This window comes from Myotis nattereri (assembly GCF_964212035.1).
Source record: "Myotis nattereri genome assembly, chromosome: 3".
Taxonomy (NCBI): Eukaryota; Metazoa; Chordata; class Mammalia; order Chiroptera; family Vespertilionidae; genus Myotis; species Myotis nattereri.
Window position 1 is genome coordinate 43178872 of NC_138077.1, and position 20367 is coordinate 43199238.

The window sequence follows — 20367 nt, forward strand, 5'->3', positions numbered from 1 at the left end:
TTTTATATATGTTTTCATTGATTTTAAAGAGAGAGAGAAACATCAATGTGACAGAGAAACATTGATTGGCTGCCTCCTACTGGGCATGTGCCCTGACCATGAATTGAACCAGCAACCTTCTGGGTTATAGGATGATACTTAGCCAACTGAACCACAACAGGCAGGGCTCTCACATCTCTGTCTCGCTCTCTTTCTCTCAAATGAATAAAAACATACTATCAGGTGAGAATTAAAAACAAAACAAAAACCCAATGGTATTTTTCACAGATATAGAACAAACAGTCCTAAAAGTTGTATGAAACCACCATAATTTAAATGTTTTTGATGAGATGGCATCTTCTTTTTGCCTATATAATAATGTCATGGCACCAGTCTGGACCCTTCTTACCATTTTGCCCTAATCTCTAAGCATCTCTCCCCCATCCTCTTGCTTCATGTATTTTGTGTACTCACATTCCTCTCCCCTCCCCCACCACCGCGCCTCCCCTCCCCACACACTTTATATTTCTGCTTGTGCTTTTTTGTAGCCTCACAGACTCCTAGGTATTCATCAAGGCCAGATTAGACATCTCTTTTCTATAGCTGTCCCTGATATTCCCCTAATAAACAGGATTAAATTCTGATTTATTTCATTTCTATAGTGTTTTATTGATTTTTCTTCTCTAACATTATCCTTGAATTTCTAAAAAATATGTTTTTATTGATTTTTAGAGAGCGAGTAAGGGAGAGGAAGAGAAAGAAACATAGATGTGAGACAGAATCATTGATTGGCTGCCTCCTGCAGTCCCCCTACTGGGAATTGAGCCCACAAACTGGGCATGTGCCCTGACCAGGAATTGAACCTGTGACCTCTCAGAGCATGGTGTCCCTCAGCCAACTGAGCCACACTAACCAGGGCTGTCCTTACATTTACCAGTGAACTACTTATTAGTCCCTCTAGCTAGGCCAGTGATGGCGAACCTAACTTAATTCTGGTGCTGTGTCACATATAGAAATTTTTTGATATTTGTAACCATAGTAAAGCAAAGATTTATATTTTTTATATTTATTTTATATATTTAAGTGCCATTTAACAAAGAAAAATCAACCAAAAATATGAGTTCGCGTGTCACCTCTGACACGCGTGTCATAGGTTCGCCATCAGGCTACGAGGTCCTTGAGAGTAGGAACCTGGACTTGATTATTTTTGCATCTCCAGAGCATACTTTTGGTCACACAGAGTAGGTGCTCAATGTTTGGTAAAAGTTTTAAAAATTGTATTTTGTATGATGATGAGTAGAGTAAATGAAAGGAGCTGTTAGTAGGAGCAGCAGAGAATGAATAGTGAATGGGGAATTTGAGGTGGTTGGCTGAAGAATGAGAGGGTGGTTATAGAAAGGAGGAGGGCAAGAAAGGTGGGCGAGGGTAGAAGGCAGGTAGAGGGGATGAAGACATGTAGGGCAGGAGGAGTGCTCTATAGGCAACCTTCTGGTGAGTAGTAGAACCTCTTGCTATATTAAGGTGGGCATGGAAGTGTTTAAATCAGTGAAAAAGGATTGCGGCTTTCTTCGTTTTCCTGCCTGACTTCTCTAAGGTTCAATGTGGGTTTAATACAACATCTTAATGTGGGACTATTAGACTCTTTATACCTCTCCACTTTTCTTGTTTTTAATGTGTGTGTGCGTGTGTGTTTCTTTCAAAGCTTTGAGACCCTGCCTTTTCAGTTTTGTTTTTTGTTCTTAAGCTTTTTTCTTTTTTCTTTTTAGGAAGAAGAGGTTACCTGATTCTTTTTCACTCCATGGATCAGTTATGCGACACTCACTTTTGAAGGGAATTTCTGCTCAGATAGTGTCTGCAGCTGTAAGTATTTTGTTCTCTCCCCCCAGCTTTATAACCTGCAATGGCATAATGAAGTAGGAATGAGCATAAAACAAAGCACAGCACTTCTCTTGGCTCGAGGCTTAAGAAAAATAAAATCTGGCTTTCATGGTTTTGTGTGATTATTTTTGACTCGCAAGACATGGCTACACATCTTGACATAGAAATTAGTGTGGCCATGAAATAAAGGTCTGCTCAGAGTCTCGGGTGTGCCTAATGAAATATGGCAGCAAGCCTAAAAGAAACACTATCTGCCTTTTCTTTAAATTCCTTTTCAGTTTAGTTGCCATCTTGTGTATTTGGTGAGTTAGTATTTGTTCTTTTAGTCTTTTCATATGGAGAAATGATTGTTCAGAATCTTTTACAACTGAGTGATTCTTTTTTTAAAAAAAATAATTCACAATGTCTTTTCATGTACCTTATTTTACTTACTCTTAGAACTTTGAAAGTAGGGAAAGCCATGTCCTATTTTCAAGTGAGAAGTCAGGTTTAGAGAGGTGATATTAACTTGCCTTACATCATTGGGTTAGGAGAGAGCAGAGTAATTACTTAAAATTGGGGTTTTTGGCTCCAAGTCGAGTGTTTCTTTGTTGTGAAATGGAGGTGGTATTGGTGAATGTGCCCAGTGGAAAATGGCTGGAAGAGAATATCTGTGGTCTTTTCTGAAAATGATTTAGAGCACTGGGTTAATGCAAAAATATTTAATAGTTCACCAAGACAATAGACACTGATTCCGGTATGTGTTATCAAATTTTTCTTTGATACCCCCCCAAGCCTATAGTTTTATGTACTCTTTCAATTTTAGTCTGCTAATTCAATTTATAGATCCTATATATAATAATAATGATAATGATGATGATGACAGATTCATACCTCAAAAACTTCGATGTGTTTTTATGTTCTTTTCATGAAGTTTAATTGGCACTTTATATATTTGATGTGGACAAAGTTTTGATTTTTCAGGAGAGTAAGAGATTGATACAGAAGTAGCATTATGACACCATAAATGCATTGCAATTTTCAGGTTATTAAAGCTCTTATTGCAGATACCAAAAAAAAAAAAGGAAGAAAAAGTATTCTCTGTGGGCAGTTCGTATACCCTGACCCAGCTCATATATCATGAAGTCAATTTAAATAGAGAGATAGTCAGGCAATGGAGGAAACTTGGGCATTTGTCCTTCCTTTTCTAGGTGGAGAGTAACTCATATTTTCTAGAATGGGAACCACCTGTTGAGGATTACATTTCCATGACGTTTTCTGAATTTAATCCTTATGTAGGTGATGAAATTCATTCCTTTCAAAATCAAGATGAACCAGAACAGTCATTTGACCCACCTGTGTAGTTTTAAAAATATTTTGAATAATGGAGACTGAACAAAAACTCAGACACTGAACAATGATTAGATAAATCTGTTATTTAAAAGGGTTTCTCCTCTTTCTTGAAAAGGAGGAAAAAATTCTAATAAATCCCAGAGTGTTTGCATTCTCTTCTTATTTCATTGCTATGGCTGAGCTCCTTTGGTATGTTAAAATGAAAACTGCTTTTCCTGTGACAGTTTTCATACTCTGCCTTCCTAATTCTGGATTACCAGCTCAATTTAAATTGTATGCTTTTCTGTGATGGTTGGTTTATTAACATGTAAAGCTAGTTATATTTTTGATATCTCTCCTGAATAGTTGTTCAGTAATGCCTTTAGCCATGTGGTAAGTGATGTTATTAGGGCTGCCTGGGGCCTTGATCATCAGGGCTTTGTAATCCACGCCTGGAGAACACTTGGGAGAGATGAAACTTTTAAAGTTATGAACTTCATTGTTTAATTTTGGAAACCTCTTCAAAGTAATATGACATGTGACTATATTTAAAATTAATTAAAATTAAAATTTAAAGGATATTTATTCTTTTAATGATCACCTACAATAAAAGAAATGCCTTAGCACAGTGTTTTTGCAAAATGTGTGTAATGTGTAAGAATATCCTGGAATGATTATTAAAATGCAGATTCCTGGCATCACCCCAGACGTACTGACTTGGAGTCTCTAGCATCACCCCAGATGTACTGCATAGGAATCTGCATTTTTACAGGTATCCCTGGTGATTCTGACGCATCTGATTTTTTAAAACCACTACCCTAAGATGTTCAACACCAGTACTAAAATTCTGTAATCTCTAAAATGCTTTCCACATATGTGGTTTTTAGTTTTTAAAGTCAGCTGACTTCTAATTTCATTATTCAGGTTCCATTTTGAGTATCGTTTATGTTCTTCATCTGATATCTCACTCTTTTTCTCTGTCTGGGACACAAATCAATCGTTTAGCAAATATTTATTGCATGCTTCATTGTTGAGCATTATGCCAGGCAAGCTTTACACACACACATTCATACAAAGTTGGGTATATTCTGCCTTCCAGGACATTGTACATAGCAACCTTGGTAATTGCTTCTCATACATATTCCTATGCACTGGAGCAAGTTTCTTAAGTTAGTTCCTGGGAAACTCAATAAGTCAGATAAAAGAGATTCTTCCTTCTGAGAGATTATGATAACCAATTGACCACATTGATAGAAAAGAAATGCAGAAGTGATATAAAGAGTCTGGTTGGAACTTAGAAACCCTGAGTTTGAGACATGGTTCTACCACTTGCTGAATAATCTTGGGCAAGTCAGTTAAACTGTTTGAAACTTCTATTTTCTTAATTTGAAAAATCAGAATAATACTACCTGTTTTATCTATCTCTCCAGGTTTAAGAATCAAGTAGTGTAATATATGTATGTGAAAGCTCTTTGCTCTTACAGTGCTAATCATTGTAATCCGTTACTAGTATTTAAAGCTATAGAAGCATCAAATTGATACCCTTTATATGATACTTTATATTATACTTTATATTAGTTTGGGACAACTCAGTGACATAGATAGGGCAGTGTTTGCTATTTCTTGAACAGATGAGTGACTAATATCCAGAAGGGTTAGATGGCTTTCCCAGGATCGTACAGTTACTGGTAAGGAGCTGGAACTACCACTTTATTTTTTATTTTCTTATGCTTGAGAACTGACTGAATATAACTTGCTCAGGTTTTATTGAGGGGGTATTGCATAATCTGCTGGATAGAAAACTCCTACTTAGAGGAAGAATATCTTTGGTGTATGTTTTCTTTTTCTAAAATCTTTATGTACTCCTACTATTTTCACCCATCGTATGTATACTTTATTCACATTATTGAGATTGGAACCTCTTTCCTTTCTCTTTTCCTTTACATTTTCATTTATAATCAGTACCGTTCCTGAAGCATCTGTTATAGTAAGTAAAATAAAATGATCTTGCTCTTGCTTACTCTCTTGCTCTTGATATTTTGTTCGTATATACAACTTTTGTAGTTTCTCTTATGGGCAAAAACAAAGGTGCTATTTCCTGTCTGAATTGATTTGGATCAAAGTTTATGTAAAGAAAAGGCCTTATACCATTTTCTGTTTTATAATGAGAATATCTTTTCAAGTATTTTTTTTTCTTCTAAATTTCATTTAGGACAAAGTAGATGCCGGGTTGCCTACAGCAATTGTAAGTATACTTTAAATAATTCTTTAAAGATAAGCTTTCTATTTGATTGGGTTTTCTTAGATTTATTTTTCTAATGTTTAAAGTTATTACATAAGTTATTATGATGATAAATTTATAAGTCACTTATTGCCAGTTACCAGATTTAAAATGTATCCCTGTTGACTGTTCTCTTTCTAGTATATTATTACTCTTCAGGCTTTTGTTTGACAAGCACACAATGGAATAATGATTAGCGTTTTCCAGGTTTATTTGTATGTGGTTTTACTCTGCCCAAGTAAATTTGCTCCTTCTGTGATTCGGCTTCCCTTTGGTTACAGGGAGTGGAAAACAGTATTTGGTAAAATCACTTTGCGGTACATGGTACATTTAACAACTCTGAACCCTCTTGCCAGGCCTACCAAGTAAATCTGTGAAGTGATTATAGAGAACTGGGGCATATTGAGAGCACGCTAGTGCCCTCTTTTCCTGACTAGTTCCAGCTGCCTCCTGTAGCTCTTTTATTAGTTAAATGGTGAGGAAGTCGGCTGAATTTTGAACATTTCTGGTGTCTTTTGGCTCCTAGGAATAAACTGGAGAAGAGCTTTCTAATCCCTTCTCCACACCTCATAGCAGATTCTTGATTAGGAAGCATTAGTGCCTCTTACTTTGTCTGGACCTCTGAATTTTTGCTTTAGGGAAGTTAAGTGTCATGCTTTTCTCTAGTATGTTGAACCTATACTAGTTTGAGATTATTGCCCTTAGAGTAAATTTAGAGGGAGTCCCAGAAATAAAATGTCCTGCGTTTCATTTCCTGTTTTGCCTCTCAGATGAAATTCTCCTTATTTGTAATAGTTGGTATGTCATTTGTTGCCTAGAGGAAGGAAGACCAGCAAATTCAGCTCTGCTTATTCCAGGATCCTTGCTCCGCTCTCTTAAAATATAACCCTCTCTTTTGTTCTCAGGCAGTGTCCAGTCTGATAGCAGTGGGTACAGCTCACGGATTGGCTTTAATATTTGGTAAATTTTCCAAGCACTTACTTTCTTTACTTTAAATATTAAGTATCCTTTTGGGTTTTATAATGCCTTTTAATCATAGTTTACAGAGTGAACTGAACTATATTTTCTTGGGGGAAAAAAAACACCCCAGAAGAACTTGAAAAATAGCAGTATTTTTATAGTTAAGTTACTTGACTCAGCTTCACTTTGTTGCTTGTTGCAAATTTATTTTCTTTATGAATTTATGAGCTGTCATATCTATTGACTCTCTGTAGATCTAGACAAAAAGAATACAAAGTTGGAAGGGAGCTTGGGTTGTGATATTGTCTGCCTTTTGTTGGTGGTGAGTGGTAGGGTGATTTTTTTTAATCCTAATTCATATCTGAGTAATAGGTATTCTAGAAGATCTTTAGGAAAGAGGTTCTTGGGCACTCTCAGTCATTTTTAGTAACTCTCACTGACAATAAATTCTTTTTATTTTACATTGCAAATCCCCTACCATAAACTGGTAATTTTTTTAGCCCTTAATCAAATTATTTTCTTGGTTGAGACAAGAACTTAACTAGTTTCATTTATAAGGAAGATGTTAATCTTACTTATTTTCTCATTTTTTTTCCTGTCTGAGACTAACCCCTGTTTCATTAATCTTTCTTTGCTTTTGAATTCAACACTACTAGAAGAACATTTTGTTTTGTTGTTTTTTTAATTTAAAAACTATAAACATTTTTCTGTCATTTTTAGTGTTCTCTGGATCTTAAGTCTTTTTCATCTCAAATGGAGTTCCTGATGACACTGTATTTCATTAAGAAATCCACAGGATATTATAGAAGGATTACTGGGGGATACTTTAATAGCAGGACCACAATTTGGTCTTTGTGGGCCTTACATCTTTATTTACTAGAGGCCCAGCATGGGAAATCATGTGGCCCCGCCCATCCACGCGCACCCCACCCACCTGTCCACCTGCCCGCCCCCCAGCCTTGACACCCTAACCTCGAGTGCGCCTGGCCCTGCCCCCACCCCCTCCGGCCTTCTCTGGCCACTTCAAGCCCCGCCCTTGGTCCCACGACTTGCTTTGGGCTGGTCCTGCCTCCTCTGGGTGCCTCCCTGCTTCTGCCCATCTCGGGAGCAATGCAGCGGCTCCACCCCATCATGGCACCGTAGGAGAGCGTGGAAGCCTCCCATCTGCTGCAGAGTTTTGAGCGCCGCTTCCTGGTGGTACGCGCGCTCTGCTCCTTCCCTTGGCAGGTGGGCGGCGGGGTGCTCTGAATGCGAGTGGTGGGTGGGGAAGGACTGGTGAGGGCAGGGCGCTAAAGGCTCTCACCCCGGGCCTCCCCACCATGGGATGGGCCCGCCTCCTCTGGGCGCCTCTCCATTTCTGTCCTGTCTCTGGAGCATGAACAGACTGGCTCTGCCCTGCCTCGTACACAGCCTCCTGCTGAACAGTCATTACGGCGTGAGGGCTTCATGACCATTAGCATATTAGCTCTTTATTATATAGGATTAGTTATTTTCCCTTGTTTTTGAACAATTTGGTTCCCTATTTATAAAATTTTTTATTATGCCCAAAGCCTTATTTATCATGTGATTTTTTATACCTAGTGTTTTCAAAGGTGATTGACATAAATATGAATTTTATTGTTTGGAGATGAGAAGAATGGAAATGAAAAATATGGTTGGTTCTCTCAAGAGAATTATAAATTTATTTTTTAAATAATATTTTTCTGATTCCATTATTGATATGTGTTCATAATAGAAAATTTAGAAAACATAGGTGAGCAAAAGGTTGAAGATATTAAATACCAAATTCTTCCATGCAGGAATATTCCCTAACATTTCTGTATATAGCCTTCTAATATTTTTCTGTGTGTGTGTGCTTGTGTGCATATACCGACCCCCAAATGGGATCATGTAATTTGTAACTTGCTTTTTTTTTTTCATTATAGTGAACATCTGTCCATGTAATTATATATTCATTAGTAACATTATTTTCAATGGTTACATAATATTATTTTAGATGGATTCACCATAATTTACATAATAATTTCCTACTATAAGACATTTAGGTTGTTTCTAAACAGTATAGTGGTAAACATCTTTGCTACTGCATTTTTGTACATGTGATTACTTTCTTAGAACAAATTCCTAAAAGTCCCAAGTCATATCCCGGGTCAGGGTATGGACATCTTAAACATGCCTAATATGTATTGTCTAGTTGCCTTCCAGAAAGTTTTACCAGCTATCAGGTGTAGGAATGCTTGTTTTCCTATGGGGACCATAGCGGGTATTGGATTGATAGGATTTTGGGAAAGGATCTTAAAAGGTCATTTAGTTCAGTCCCCTTATTTTACATATGAGGTGATTGAGAACCAGAGGGGTTAAGTGACATGCACAAAGCCAAGGTTAGAATCAAGGAATATGGAATCCTAGATCAGTGCATTCCCCCCATTCTGAGCAATTCTCCTGTCCTGAGAGAAAAGGAGGCCAATTCCAAGATATATGAAGAAAAGAAGAACTAAAGTGAAAGTGGATAGAATATAAGGCATATATTTATCTGTCAGCAGAATGAATGTTGAGTTTTTGTTACCACTTACCATTATTTTTCCTCAACTCTATCTGTTTTAACATTCCCTCCTTACCACGAAGTTATAAGAATATGTACCTGCTTATAATCAAATCCATGTAGAGATTAATGCAACAAATTAAAATGAATATAATTAAAACAAAAACTAACAAAGGTGAAAAGTATATTATATTTTGCTAATGTCTCCTTAATTTCCTTGGGCATGCTTCCTAATTTTCCTTAAATCCCAGTAGCTTTCTGATGAAATAGTAGTCTTATTATAAGTTAATGGAAAAGAAAGTATTCTAGAGTGAATATTTTGAGAAATAATCTTAATATTCTGATTGTGCTTTGGGTTTTTAACTATGTTAATAAATTTTACTCATTTTTGTAAGAATCATATATTTAGACAATGAGTTTTAACAAATTGATTAAATTTGCTTGAAAACCTGGGTAGAATAATAATACTATGAAGTGTCTGGATTGAAAACTTGGGTTAAAGCTGATTGTTTTAAACATCTTCATTGATGATAGGATAAAGTGTAGAAGGAAGAACCATACTTGTTTAATTAGTAATAGATTTCCCCGTTGGAATAGTGACCTGAGACATTAAAATAGTAATCATTATAAGCTTTATAAAGAATGATGTATATTGTTTATTCTTTTTTTTTAATTGTTTAAACTATTACATATGTCCCCCCCCATTGACCCCCCTCACCCGGCCACTCCCATCCCTGAGGCAAGCCCCCACCGCCCCAGTGTCTGTGTCTACTTCTATGTTGCTTATTCGTGTGGAATTATAGATATATGGCATTTATTGCGTATCTTGGATCTTACCTATATGAGGATCTCAAAAATTCAAACATTAATAAAGATGTTTCCCTATCCCAAGGTCCTTAGTTTTCCATTTTTAGGTTGCTAGCATACTTTAGTAGACTGTCTTCTTGGGGGAGGGGGGAGTTTTGTTTTGTTTTTTTAGAGAGGGGAAGGAGGAGGGAGGGAAGGAGAGAGAGAGAGAGAGACAGAGAGAGACAGAGAGAGACAGAAAGGGAAACATCATTGTGAGAGAGAGCATCGATTGAGAGGGGAAAAGAGAGAGAGAGAGAGAGAGAGAGAGAGAGAGAGAGAGAGAGAGAGAGAGAGAGAGAGAGAGAGACATCAATGTGAGAGAGAACATTGATTGGTTGTCTTCTGTATGTGTCTGGACTGAGAATCGAACCCCCAACCTTTCAGTATAGGATGGCTCTCCAACTAACTGAGCCACCCAGCCAGGACGAAAATTAATTTTGTTTTTATCAAACCTAATGAACTTGGATTTACTTACTGTGCTGTAATTTGAATGTTATTTCTTTTCTCTTTTCCAATAACCAATACCCGAATATAACCATAAACTCTAGAGATGTCAATCACAGTTAGTATCCTTCCTATAGATAACTATAGTTTGTCACTTAAACTCTTGAAATTTTACCTGTCTTTTCTCTGAACTTTTGATCTGATCTCTTGCTTTCTCTCTTTTGATCTTTTCTCCATGGATTCAAAGGAAAAGGTATAGTAATTTTGGTTTGCATGAGTGACTTTTTCTCTTTTGACCTTTTAATTTTGAAAGAGAATGCTATCAATTAGTCAGTGCCCTCTTATGAAGTGCTCATGGAAGAAAACCAGCTAATTGAAAGTTAAAACAGAGAATTGTTAAAAATTATAAATTTATGCATACCTTAGATGTTTTAACTGAAAATATATAAATATTCATTTCCCCCTTAATCTTTTGATATATACCAAAGCCTTTACTTTGAGTTTGTATCTGCCAGATGGAGGTCTGTGGCATCTTTTTTGGCATAAACTGCATCAATAATAGGTCATGCAAAATTTGCACTTTTAATTTTTTAAAAAAGAGGTAAGAGCTTAGGCACCTGTGAATTAAATACAAAATATTAGGTTTTCATAAAACTTCTATTGAATCTTCTGCAGTTATCTTGCACACATCCTATTTTATGACAATTTTTAAAGCAATTTATCTTTACCAAGTTTCTCTAAAGCATTCATTTAGTTTTCATGGAAATGATAGCCCTTTCTTTTTCATTCTATTTCATCAGTTTATATATTTTTAATTAAGTTTGTAAAGTACAGTACTATGAGTGGCATGAATGGCATGAACAAGTTTGGGAATGAACACAAATGACTCTTTGTAAGGATCAGCATTCCGGAAAATAGCCAGTTAGCCATGGGGATTCAGTGTTATCTGGGTTCAGTCAGTAACCTTTACAGAGGGAATGAGAACTTTAATTCTGTGTGTTGGTTAGATGGAGGTCAGGTAAAAGTGTTTTTGCTGTTTTATAATCATTGATGAAAATGTTTCTTAATATCTCTTTGCTTCTCCTTTGGTCTTAGAGAATATTTTAATGTACTCAAAGGATAAGAAAAGAGTAATACTGAAGAATGATGAATACTGCCAATAACAGTAGAGCTCTGCACACACAATTAAATTTGATTCCTTCTTGGATCTAGGTATTTCCTACTTAGACAGTCTTTAGTAACTAGTTAAAACAAATTAGGGGCCAAAAAAAAAAAAAAATAGAGGATTGGGTTAATTTTGGTACATGGAAAGAGAAGAAAAATTCTGGGAGTATGTTCACATTTAGATTTGATAGCTATTATAGGCTTTATGCATTATTTGTGTGACTTTTCTTTGCTATTCAGTACATTACTCTTAAGCCCAGAATATACCTAGGAGATCTACCCTAAGTGAAGTATACTTTGAAAGGTATGCTAATAAAAGAAATAGGTATAATTCATTGCAGTGTCAAATAAATGTGCTTTTTGTGATACCTGGGCTACAAGTTCTTTTAATTAATTGGTAATCTATTTATTGTTAATAATAATCTCTTGCATTTATACCATTTTGTACTTCTCATTTAAGCTGTATGCCAATTTTGTGAAGTTTATAGGAAAAAAGATAGTTTCATTTCCTATTTCTTGTCCAGCTACAGTGGGGGCCTTGATTTACGAGCGTCCCCACTAATGAGTTTTTTCTCTCGCTGATTTTTTTGCATTGAGTTGATAGAGTAATTTGCGTTAACGAGCTCCTTAACGAGCTTGGTCTCAGAACGAATTAAACTCGTAAGTCAAGGCCCCACTGTATTTGCTTCATAAGGACCCACTCCAATTAACACACACAAAAAACTAAGTTGACAGTGCCAACCAAAAGTGGCTTTATGTGAATTTGTAAATGAAATTAGATGTTACTAATTTAATCCTTTCACCCCAATGATAGACAAAGGAGAATTCTGAGAGTAGGGGGAGAATAGAATGCTTACATTTAAATTGAGATCAAGAGCCCCTGGAGAGTTGAATTTGCAGAGAGCACTGATTTTCATCTTACTTGCTTCTGTCCATGTAACTACAGAATTTAAGTGTTTGAAAGAAGTTTTATTTTTATTTTTGTAACTTTCCCCAGAATTGTCCAGAATTACTTGGACTATAGAGTGTTTAGTTAACTCTAGCAAAGAAACCACTCCAATAAGACTATATTTTCCTTTATGTATAGAAATCTACCTCTTCTGAATTTAGTTTAAATTCTATAATAGATAGTTTGTTAATATGCTACTGTAAAAATAGATTGTATAAAGCCAGCAATAAGAATTGATAAATATCTTTAGAAGTTAAAATAGGTTATATTTTATATATTGTGCATCACTTCCTAGCCATGTGATCTTATAAAGGGACATTATCAATGTATTATAATTCACTATAATGTATTATAATGAATACATTGTAAAAATCGAGAAAAAATTGAGATTATTTTTATTAACACAGTCCTGTTGGATGTAAATGAATACATCTTTCAGGAATGGCCAAGGTTGATAATTTGGTTTCTTGTCTAGCTAGTTTTCAGTACAGGGGACCCATAGTTAGGAAAGCAGAGTCATTTTTGGGTTTTTAACCTACAAATCACGTACTGTCTTTTTCCTTTCCTCTTTTCTTCTCTGTTTCCTCTTTCTTAATGGTACCTTTATTTTCTATTTTATCATACACTTTAATTTTCCTATTCTTTCTTTTCCTGAGCTATAATACTTAGTCTAATTTAAAGCATGAACTTCGTTAAATCAGAAAGCAATAGTGGTTGTCTCTAAGTTTGGTGGATCCGAACTATGTAAAGGTTGGATCTCAAAGCAGTGATTACAAAGGATCACAGCAGGACTATATTCAGACAGGACTCTGTGCTTGGAAGGCAGGAGCCTGGACTCTGGGGGCTTTGTGAGACTGGAATGGAGTTTCTGCCTTTGTCCTCTTAACTGTCAGTTCATCCATTGCCTACACGCATGACCCAAAGTAGTGATTTGTATGGAACACTATTGCCCAACCGTTGTATCGTGACAGTTTGCAAAATAAGGTGTATGGATAAGCTGCTGACTGCTTAAGGCAACCCTGATAAGGACAATGGGAAACACCAGTTTTTATAGACAGTTTCAGTTAAGCAAAATAAAATGTCACTTCATATTTAGAGTAAGGAAAATAAAGGAAATATTAATAATTTGAATTAAACTAGGGGAGGGGAGAAAAAGTATGTAAATAAGGAAAGTAGAAAAAAAATCTGTAATTGTAATAATGCTAGATATGAATAAAGATAATGACTTTTAAAACACATCAGCCCTTATATATTTATGAGTTTTACTCCTTTTTGAATATTCATCATAGAAGGCTAAAATCTAAAATGATTTCAGTAAACGAGAAGTATTTTTTGTGTGGCAGATACCATACAGCCATCAATTGTGTCAGAATTCCTTGGGAAGGTGGAAATTGCTATTTGAGCCAGTTTATGAACATAGAAAAATATTCTTACAGTATTTAACTTTGGATGGGCAAAAGGACTTACATAATATTTCCTAGACCTGAGAATGCATGGTTTGTGGCTGTTTTTGATAACTACCCTTACAAAAGGAAGAGTTGCAAATGTGGACGCTGTTCAGATAATTGTCAGATGCCGCTGAGTGTAAGGAAGGCACCATGCTAGTATTCTGGGAGTGTTTATTCACGTACAACTTTTGCCTTACGGAGGTCTTATTCTCATAGTGGAAAACATATTTACCTCCAAAAAGTAGCATGTAGATAATATTAATAAAATTTGGCTAAGTAAATTTTAAAGATTTTATTGGCTTAATTCAGTGATTTATGAATCAGGTAGCATCATCTAGCACAGCAGTTTTCAACCTGTGTGACGTAAGAATTTTTAGAACATGCAATACCTGACTATTTAGTCAGGGCACTGACCTCTTTTCCCTTAGATTGTCAAATAAAAAAGTAACAACAGCTCACACAACAATAGCCATCCCATGTGAATGAATCAAAATGATACCTATTTTGTTTGGTCAGATCGGCAAAAAAATACACTGTTTGGTGTGCTGCAGAATTTTGGTGAATAGTTTATGTATGGCATGAGATTAAAAAGATTGAAAATCGCTGATCTGGCAGATAGAAAGGAGCTCCCAGAAGCTATACAAAATGAAAGACTTCTATAGGCAGAAGGGAATGGAGCAAGGAAGTTAATACTAGCAAAAAGCAGATTGGTTGTGGCAAGGTCACCTTCCTTTATGACAGGTCTGTCAGAGAGATTACCTGACTAGTACTGACCAGGCAATTCCTGATGGACTGGTTTAAAATTCCATTCCTGGGAGACACCGAAACTAATTACGTATTAAGTCTTAGTTTGGTGATAGGGGGCTTAGCAAAAGTGACTCCATTTTGGGCCTTTTGTATTGTTTTTAATACTAGTGAAGGGTGATACAAACAATTGCTGAGGGAGTTGAGAGAATTCCAGATTGTGCAAGCGTGGTGGATTTATTTATTTTCCTCTCTAAAGTTATACTTTGTAGGCATGCCTTATTATATTTAAATTTTTTATTTCATGGGTTTCAAGTGGGTACAGTAATGAACGCTATATAAAATAAGCATTATCTAGGAGACGGCCTAGAGAAATTTCTTTTAATTATTAGATAATAACATTTAATAAATATTTGAGTGCCTCCTGGAGATATCAGAACTGATTAAGGCAAAATCCTTGCCCTTAAATAACTTAATCTAGTAGAGATTTTAATTATTTACTTTTAGCATATCAAGTGTTGATGCTTGAAATAATTCTGTTAAGTAGTTTAAACACTATAATTTTATTTGTTCTGTTAATTTGCTTAGTAAACCTTTTCTTCATGGGTAATAGAAATGGAAATTTCAGTCAAATTCTAAATTAATAAAGTTTGATTTTTCAATTTTTAAAGCTACTTAAAAAGGCGGTATTCCCTGTAACTTTTCATCTTAAAAATAGCAAGAAATACAATTATGGAATGAGGGCGATGAAAGGGGTTGTTTGTGGAGAGACACAGGTTTCTTGTGGAGTTTTTTACTTATCATTAGCAAGTTGTGTATTATGCTTCTGTGTGGATATTGTGTCTCCCCCAACCCCCCCACATTCTTAGTGTCTAATTGGGTGCCGAGCCTTTAGTAGATGCTTAATACATGTATTTAAAATGATGTAACTTAATCAGTTGATTCTTGGTACCTCCCAAGTTTTTGAAAACAAGCCTATAATAAATATGTATTTATTTAGTCCTTCCATTTCTTTCACTTGATTTTACAAATTGCTTTCTTTAGATCAGAATCAAGCCTTGCGTCTCTGTCTGGGTAGCACTAGTGTTGGAGGTCAGTATGGAGCCATCTCTGCCCTCAGTATTAACAACGACTGCTCAAGACTTCTCTGTGGCTTTGCTAAAGGACAGGTAAATGTGTACTTTATTTACCCATAAGACAATGTTGAAATCACTTTTTAAAAATAGTATCTCTAGATCAATATCTTGAAGACCAAATTATGTTATAAAGGGACATGCCTATAGAGCTGAGATTGCTCAGTCTCACTTTTGTCTTATTCAAATTTTGTAGTAATTGTTATTGACTGAGCAAGAGTATGTGATTTTTTAAAAATTGAGTTATAATTCACATATAACATTATATTAGTTTCAAGTGTACAATATAATGATTCCATATTTGTATATATCTGAATTACCACCACACTCTTTTTACTATTCATCATCATACAGTTATATAATTATTTTTTCTTATAATGAGAACTTTTAAGATTTACTCTCTTAGCAACTTTTAAATATGCAGTCAATATTATTGACTGTAGTCATCATGCTGTACATTACAGCCCCATAACTGATTTATTTTATAACTGGAAATTTGTACCTCTTGACCCCCTTCACTCATTTTATCCAACCCTCAAGCCCCCTTCCCTCTGGTAACCACCAGTCTGTTTTCCATATCAATGAGTTTTGTTTTGTTCTTGTTTTTTTAGATTCCATATATAAGTGAAATCATATATTTGTCTGTCTCTTAGCATAATACCCTCAAGGTTCATCCATGTCACAAATAGCAAACTTCCTTCTTCTTCTTTTTTTAATCACTGAGTAGAAATATATATTGATATATATATATATCACATCTTCTTTATCCATTCATCCATTGATGGACCCTTAGATTATTTCCACATTTTAGCTGTTGTAAATACTACGGTGAACATGAGGCTGTAGATATCTTTTTGAGTTAGTATTTTTATTTTTGGGGGGATAAATTCCCAGGATTGGAATTGCTGGGTCATATGGTAGTACTATTTTTAATTTTTTGCAGAACCTCCATACTATTTTTCACAGTAGCTGCACCTACTTACATTCCCAACAGTAGTACACTAGAGTTTTGTTTTTCCACACCCTCGTCCACACCTGTTATTTCTTGTCTTTTAATCCTAGCCATTCTAACAGGTGTGAGGTGATATCTCATTTTGGCTTTGATTTGCATTTCCCTGATGATTAGTGATGGTGAATCTTTTCATGTGCTTGTTGGCTTTCTGTATGTCTTTGGAAAAATGGCTCTTCAGATCCCCTGCTCATAAAAAAAAAAAAAGTTTTGGTGTTTTTTTTTTTCTTGCTATTTAGTTGTATGAGTTCTTTATATATTTTGGATATTAACCCCTTATCAGATATATGATTTGTACATATTTTCCCCCATTCAGTACATCGCCTTTTCATTTTGTTGATGGTTTCCTTAGCTGTACAGAAGTTTTTTAATTTAATGTAGTCCCACTTGTGTATTTATGCTTTGGAGTCACATCCAAAAATTTATCACCAAGGAACTTATTGTCTATTTTTTTTTTCCCTAGGAGTCTTGTAGTTTCAGTCTTACATTCTTACATTCAAGTCTGATCTATTTTGAGTTAATTTTCTTGTATGGTGTAAGATTTTATTCTTAGTTCAGTTTTATTCTTTTTTGCATGTGGCTGTCCAGTTTTCCCAGCACCATCTATTGAAGAGGCTGTCCTTTCCTCATTGTGTATTCTTACCTTCTTTGTCATGAAGTAATATATCTGGGTTTATTTCTGGGGTCACTGTTCTGTTCCATTGATCTCGTTATCTGTTTTTATGCCAGTACCATATAGTTTTGATTACTATAACTTTGTAATATAGTTTTAAATCCAGGAGTGTGATACCTCTAGCTTTGTTCTTCTTTCTCATGATTGCTTTGGCTATTTGGGTGTTTATGGTTCCAAATAAGTTTTAGGATTGTTTGTTCTGTTTCATTGACAAATGTCATGAATTTTTAGAGGAATTGTATTGAATCTATATATTGCTTTGGGTACTATGGACATTTTAACTACATTAATTCTTCTAATCTATAAGCTTGAAATATCTTTCCATTTATTTGTGTCGTCTTCAGATTCTTTCACTCAGTGCATTATAATTTTCAGTGTACAGGTCTTTCACCACCTTGGTTCAGTTTAATACTAGGTATTTTATTCTTTCTGATGCAATTGTAAATGGGATTGTTTTCTTAATTTCTCTTTCTGATAGTTTGTTGTTATTGTACAGAAACAAAACAGAATTTTGTATATTGATTTTGTACCCTGCAACTTCACTGAATTTGTTTATTAATTTGAACAGTTTTTTTGGTGGAGTCTTCAGCATTTTCTCTATATAAAATTACATTTTCCACAAATATGACACTTTTATTTCTTCCTTTCCAATTTGGATGCTCTTTATTTTTTCTTTCCTAATTGTGCTGGCTAGGACTTTCAATACTATGTTGAGTAAAAATGGCAAAAGTGGGCATCCTTGTTTTGTTCCTAATTTCAGAGGAAAAACTTTCAGCTTTTCATTATTCACTATGTTAGGTATGGTCTTGCCATATGTGACTTTTATTATGTTGAGATATGCTGCCTGTATACCCATTTTGTTGAGAGTTTTTATCATAAATTGATGTTGAATTTTGTCAAATGATTTCTTGTGTCCATTAAGATAATCATATGATTTTATTCTTTATTTTATTTATTTATTTTTCCTGTTAATCCTCACTTGAGGCTGTTTCTATTGATTTTTTTTTCTTTTTAGAATAGAGGAAGGCTGGGGTGGGGGGGAAGAGAGAGAGAGAGAGAGAGAGAGAGAGAGAGAGAGAGAGAGAGAGAAGAGAAGAGAAGAGAAGAGGAGAGGAGAGGAGAGGAGAGGAGAGGAGAGGAGAGGAGAGGAGAGGAGAGGAGAGGAGAGGAGAGGAGAAAGAAGAGAAGAGAAGAGAAGAGAAGAGAAGAGAAGAGAAGAGAAGAGAAGAGAAGAGAAGAGAAGAGAAGAGAAAGAAACATTGATGCGAGAGGGAAACTTAGATCAGTTGCCTCCCATATGTGCCCAACCGGGGATTGAACCCATAATCTAGATACGTGCCCTTACTAGGGATTGACTGGCAAGCTTTTGGAGCACAGATTGATGCTCCAACCAACTGAGCCACCTGTCCAAGGCTATTCTTTATATTTTTAACTAGAGGCCTGGTGCACGAAATTTGTGTGTGCACCCCTGCGGGATTGGGCCTAAACTGGCAGTTGGAAATCCCCTGAGGGGTCCCAGATTGGAGTGGGTGCAAGCTGGGCTGAGGGAACCCCCCCACACACAAATTTCATGCACCAGGCCTCTAGTTAAAAATATAAAGAATAGCCTTGCGGGATGGGGCCTAAACTGGCAGTCGGACATCCCTCTCACAATCTGGTGGCTCCTAACCGCTCACCTGCCTGCCTGATCGCCTCTAATTGCCTCTGCCTGTCTGCCTGATTGCCACCTAACTGCCCTCCCTTGCTGGCCTGATTGCCCCCAACTGCCCTCCCCTGCCGGCCTGATCGCCCCTAATTGCCTCTGCTTGCTGGCCTGATCGCTCCCTAACTGGTCCCCTGCAGACCTGGTCTCCTCCTAACTGCCCCCCTGCCGGCCTCGTCACTCCTTTACTGCCCCCCTGCTGACCTCATCACCCCTTAACTGCCCCCCTCCCCTTGTCGGCCTGGTCACCCCCTAACTGCCCCCCCTGCCAACCTGGTTGCCCCCTAACTGCACCCCTACTGGCCTGATCGCCCCTAACGGCCTCTGCCTTGGCCCCCGCCACCGTGGATTTGTCCAGAAGGAAGTCGGACGTCCGGAAGATGTCCGGTCTACCTGGTCTAATTAGCATATTACCCTTTTATTAGTATAGATGTGTTGTACCATGCTGACTAACTTGTGGATATTCTACCATCTTTGCATCCCTTTTAATGTTTTGTTGAATTTGGTTTGCTACTATTTTGTTGAGGATTTTTGCATCTTTGTTCAATGATAATGGCCTATAATTTTTTGTTTTTGTCTGGTTTTGTTATCACAGTAATGCTGGCCTCAAAACTGAGTTTGGAAATGTTATTTCCGCTTCAGTTTTTTGGAAGAATTTGAGAAAGGCATTAAATCTTTTTCAAATATTTGGCAGAATTCAGCAGTAAAGCTACCTGGTCCTGGACTTTTGTGTGTTGGGAGATTTTTGATGATTGATTCAGTCTCCTGTTAGTAATTGGTCTATTCAGATTTCCTATTTGTGAATTAATCTTGGAAGATTGTATGTTTTTAGGAATTGGATCTACTTCTTTTAGATTGTCGAATTTGTTGGTATATAATTGTTCACAGTAGTCTCTTATGCTTCTTTGTATTTCTGTGGTATCAGTTGTAACTTATGACATTTTTTACTTAAGGCTTCTTTTTTTTTTCTTGTTGATTCTAACTAAAGGTTTGTCTATTTGTTTATCTTTTCAAAGAACCAGCTCTAAGTTTTATTGCTTTTTTTTTTTTTTGTATTTTTGGTCTTTATAACAGTTATTTCTGCTCTGATCTTTATTATTTCTTTCCTTCTATTAACTTTGGGCTTGTTTTGTTTCTTTTTTTCTAGTTCCTTTAGGTGTAAACTCAGCTTATTTATATGTGTTTTTTCTTGTTTCTTCAAGTAGGCCTGTATTGCTATGAAATTCCTTCTTAGAATTGCTTTTGTTGCATCCCATGGATTTTAGTATGTTGTATTTCTGTTTTCATTTGTCTCAAAGTAC

At 36.0% G+C, this 20367-nt stretch overlaps 1 protein-coding gene across 2 annotated transcripts in view; it reads left to right on the plus strand.

Annotated features, from left to right (window-relative positions):
• Window positions 1-20367, plus strand: part of VPS8 (VPS8 subunit of CORVET complex) — a 263787-nt gene that overhangs the window by 27766 nt on the left and 215654 nt on the right. For both annotated transcript variants that reach the window (XM_081086229.1, XM_081086230.1), the window contains 4 exons: window positions 1746-1839; window positions 5381-5413; window positions 6355-6409; window positions 15594-15718. In XM_081086229.1, coding sequence (XP_080942355.1) covers window positions 1746-1839; window positions 5381-5413; window positions 6355-6409; window positions 15594-15718 — 307 coding nt within the window. The remainder of the gene's footprint in view (window positions 1-1745; window positions 1840-5380; window positions 5414-6354; window positions 6410-15593; window positions 15719-20367) is intronic.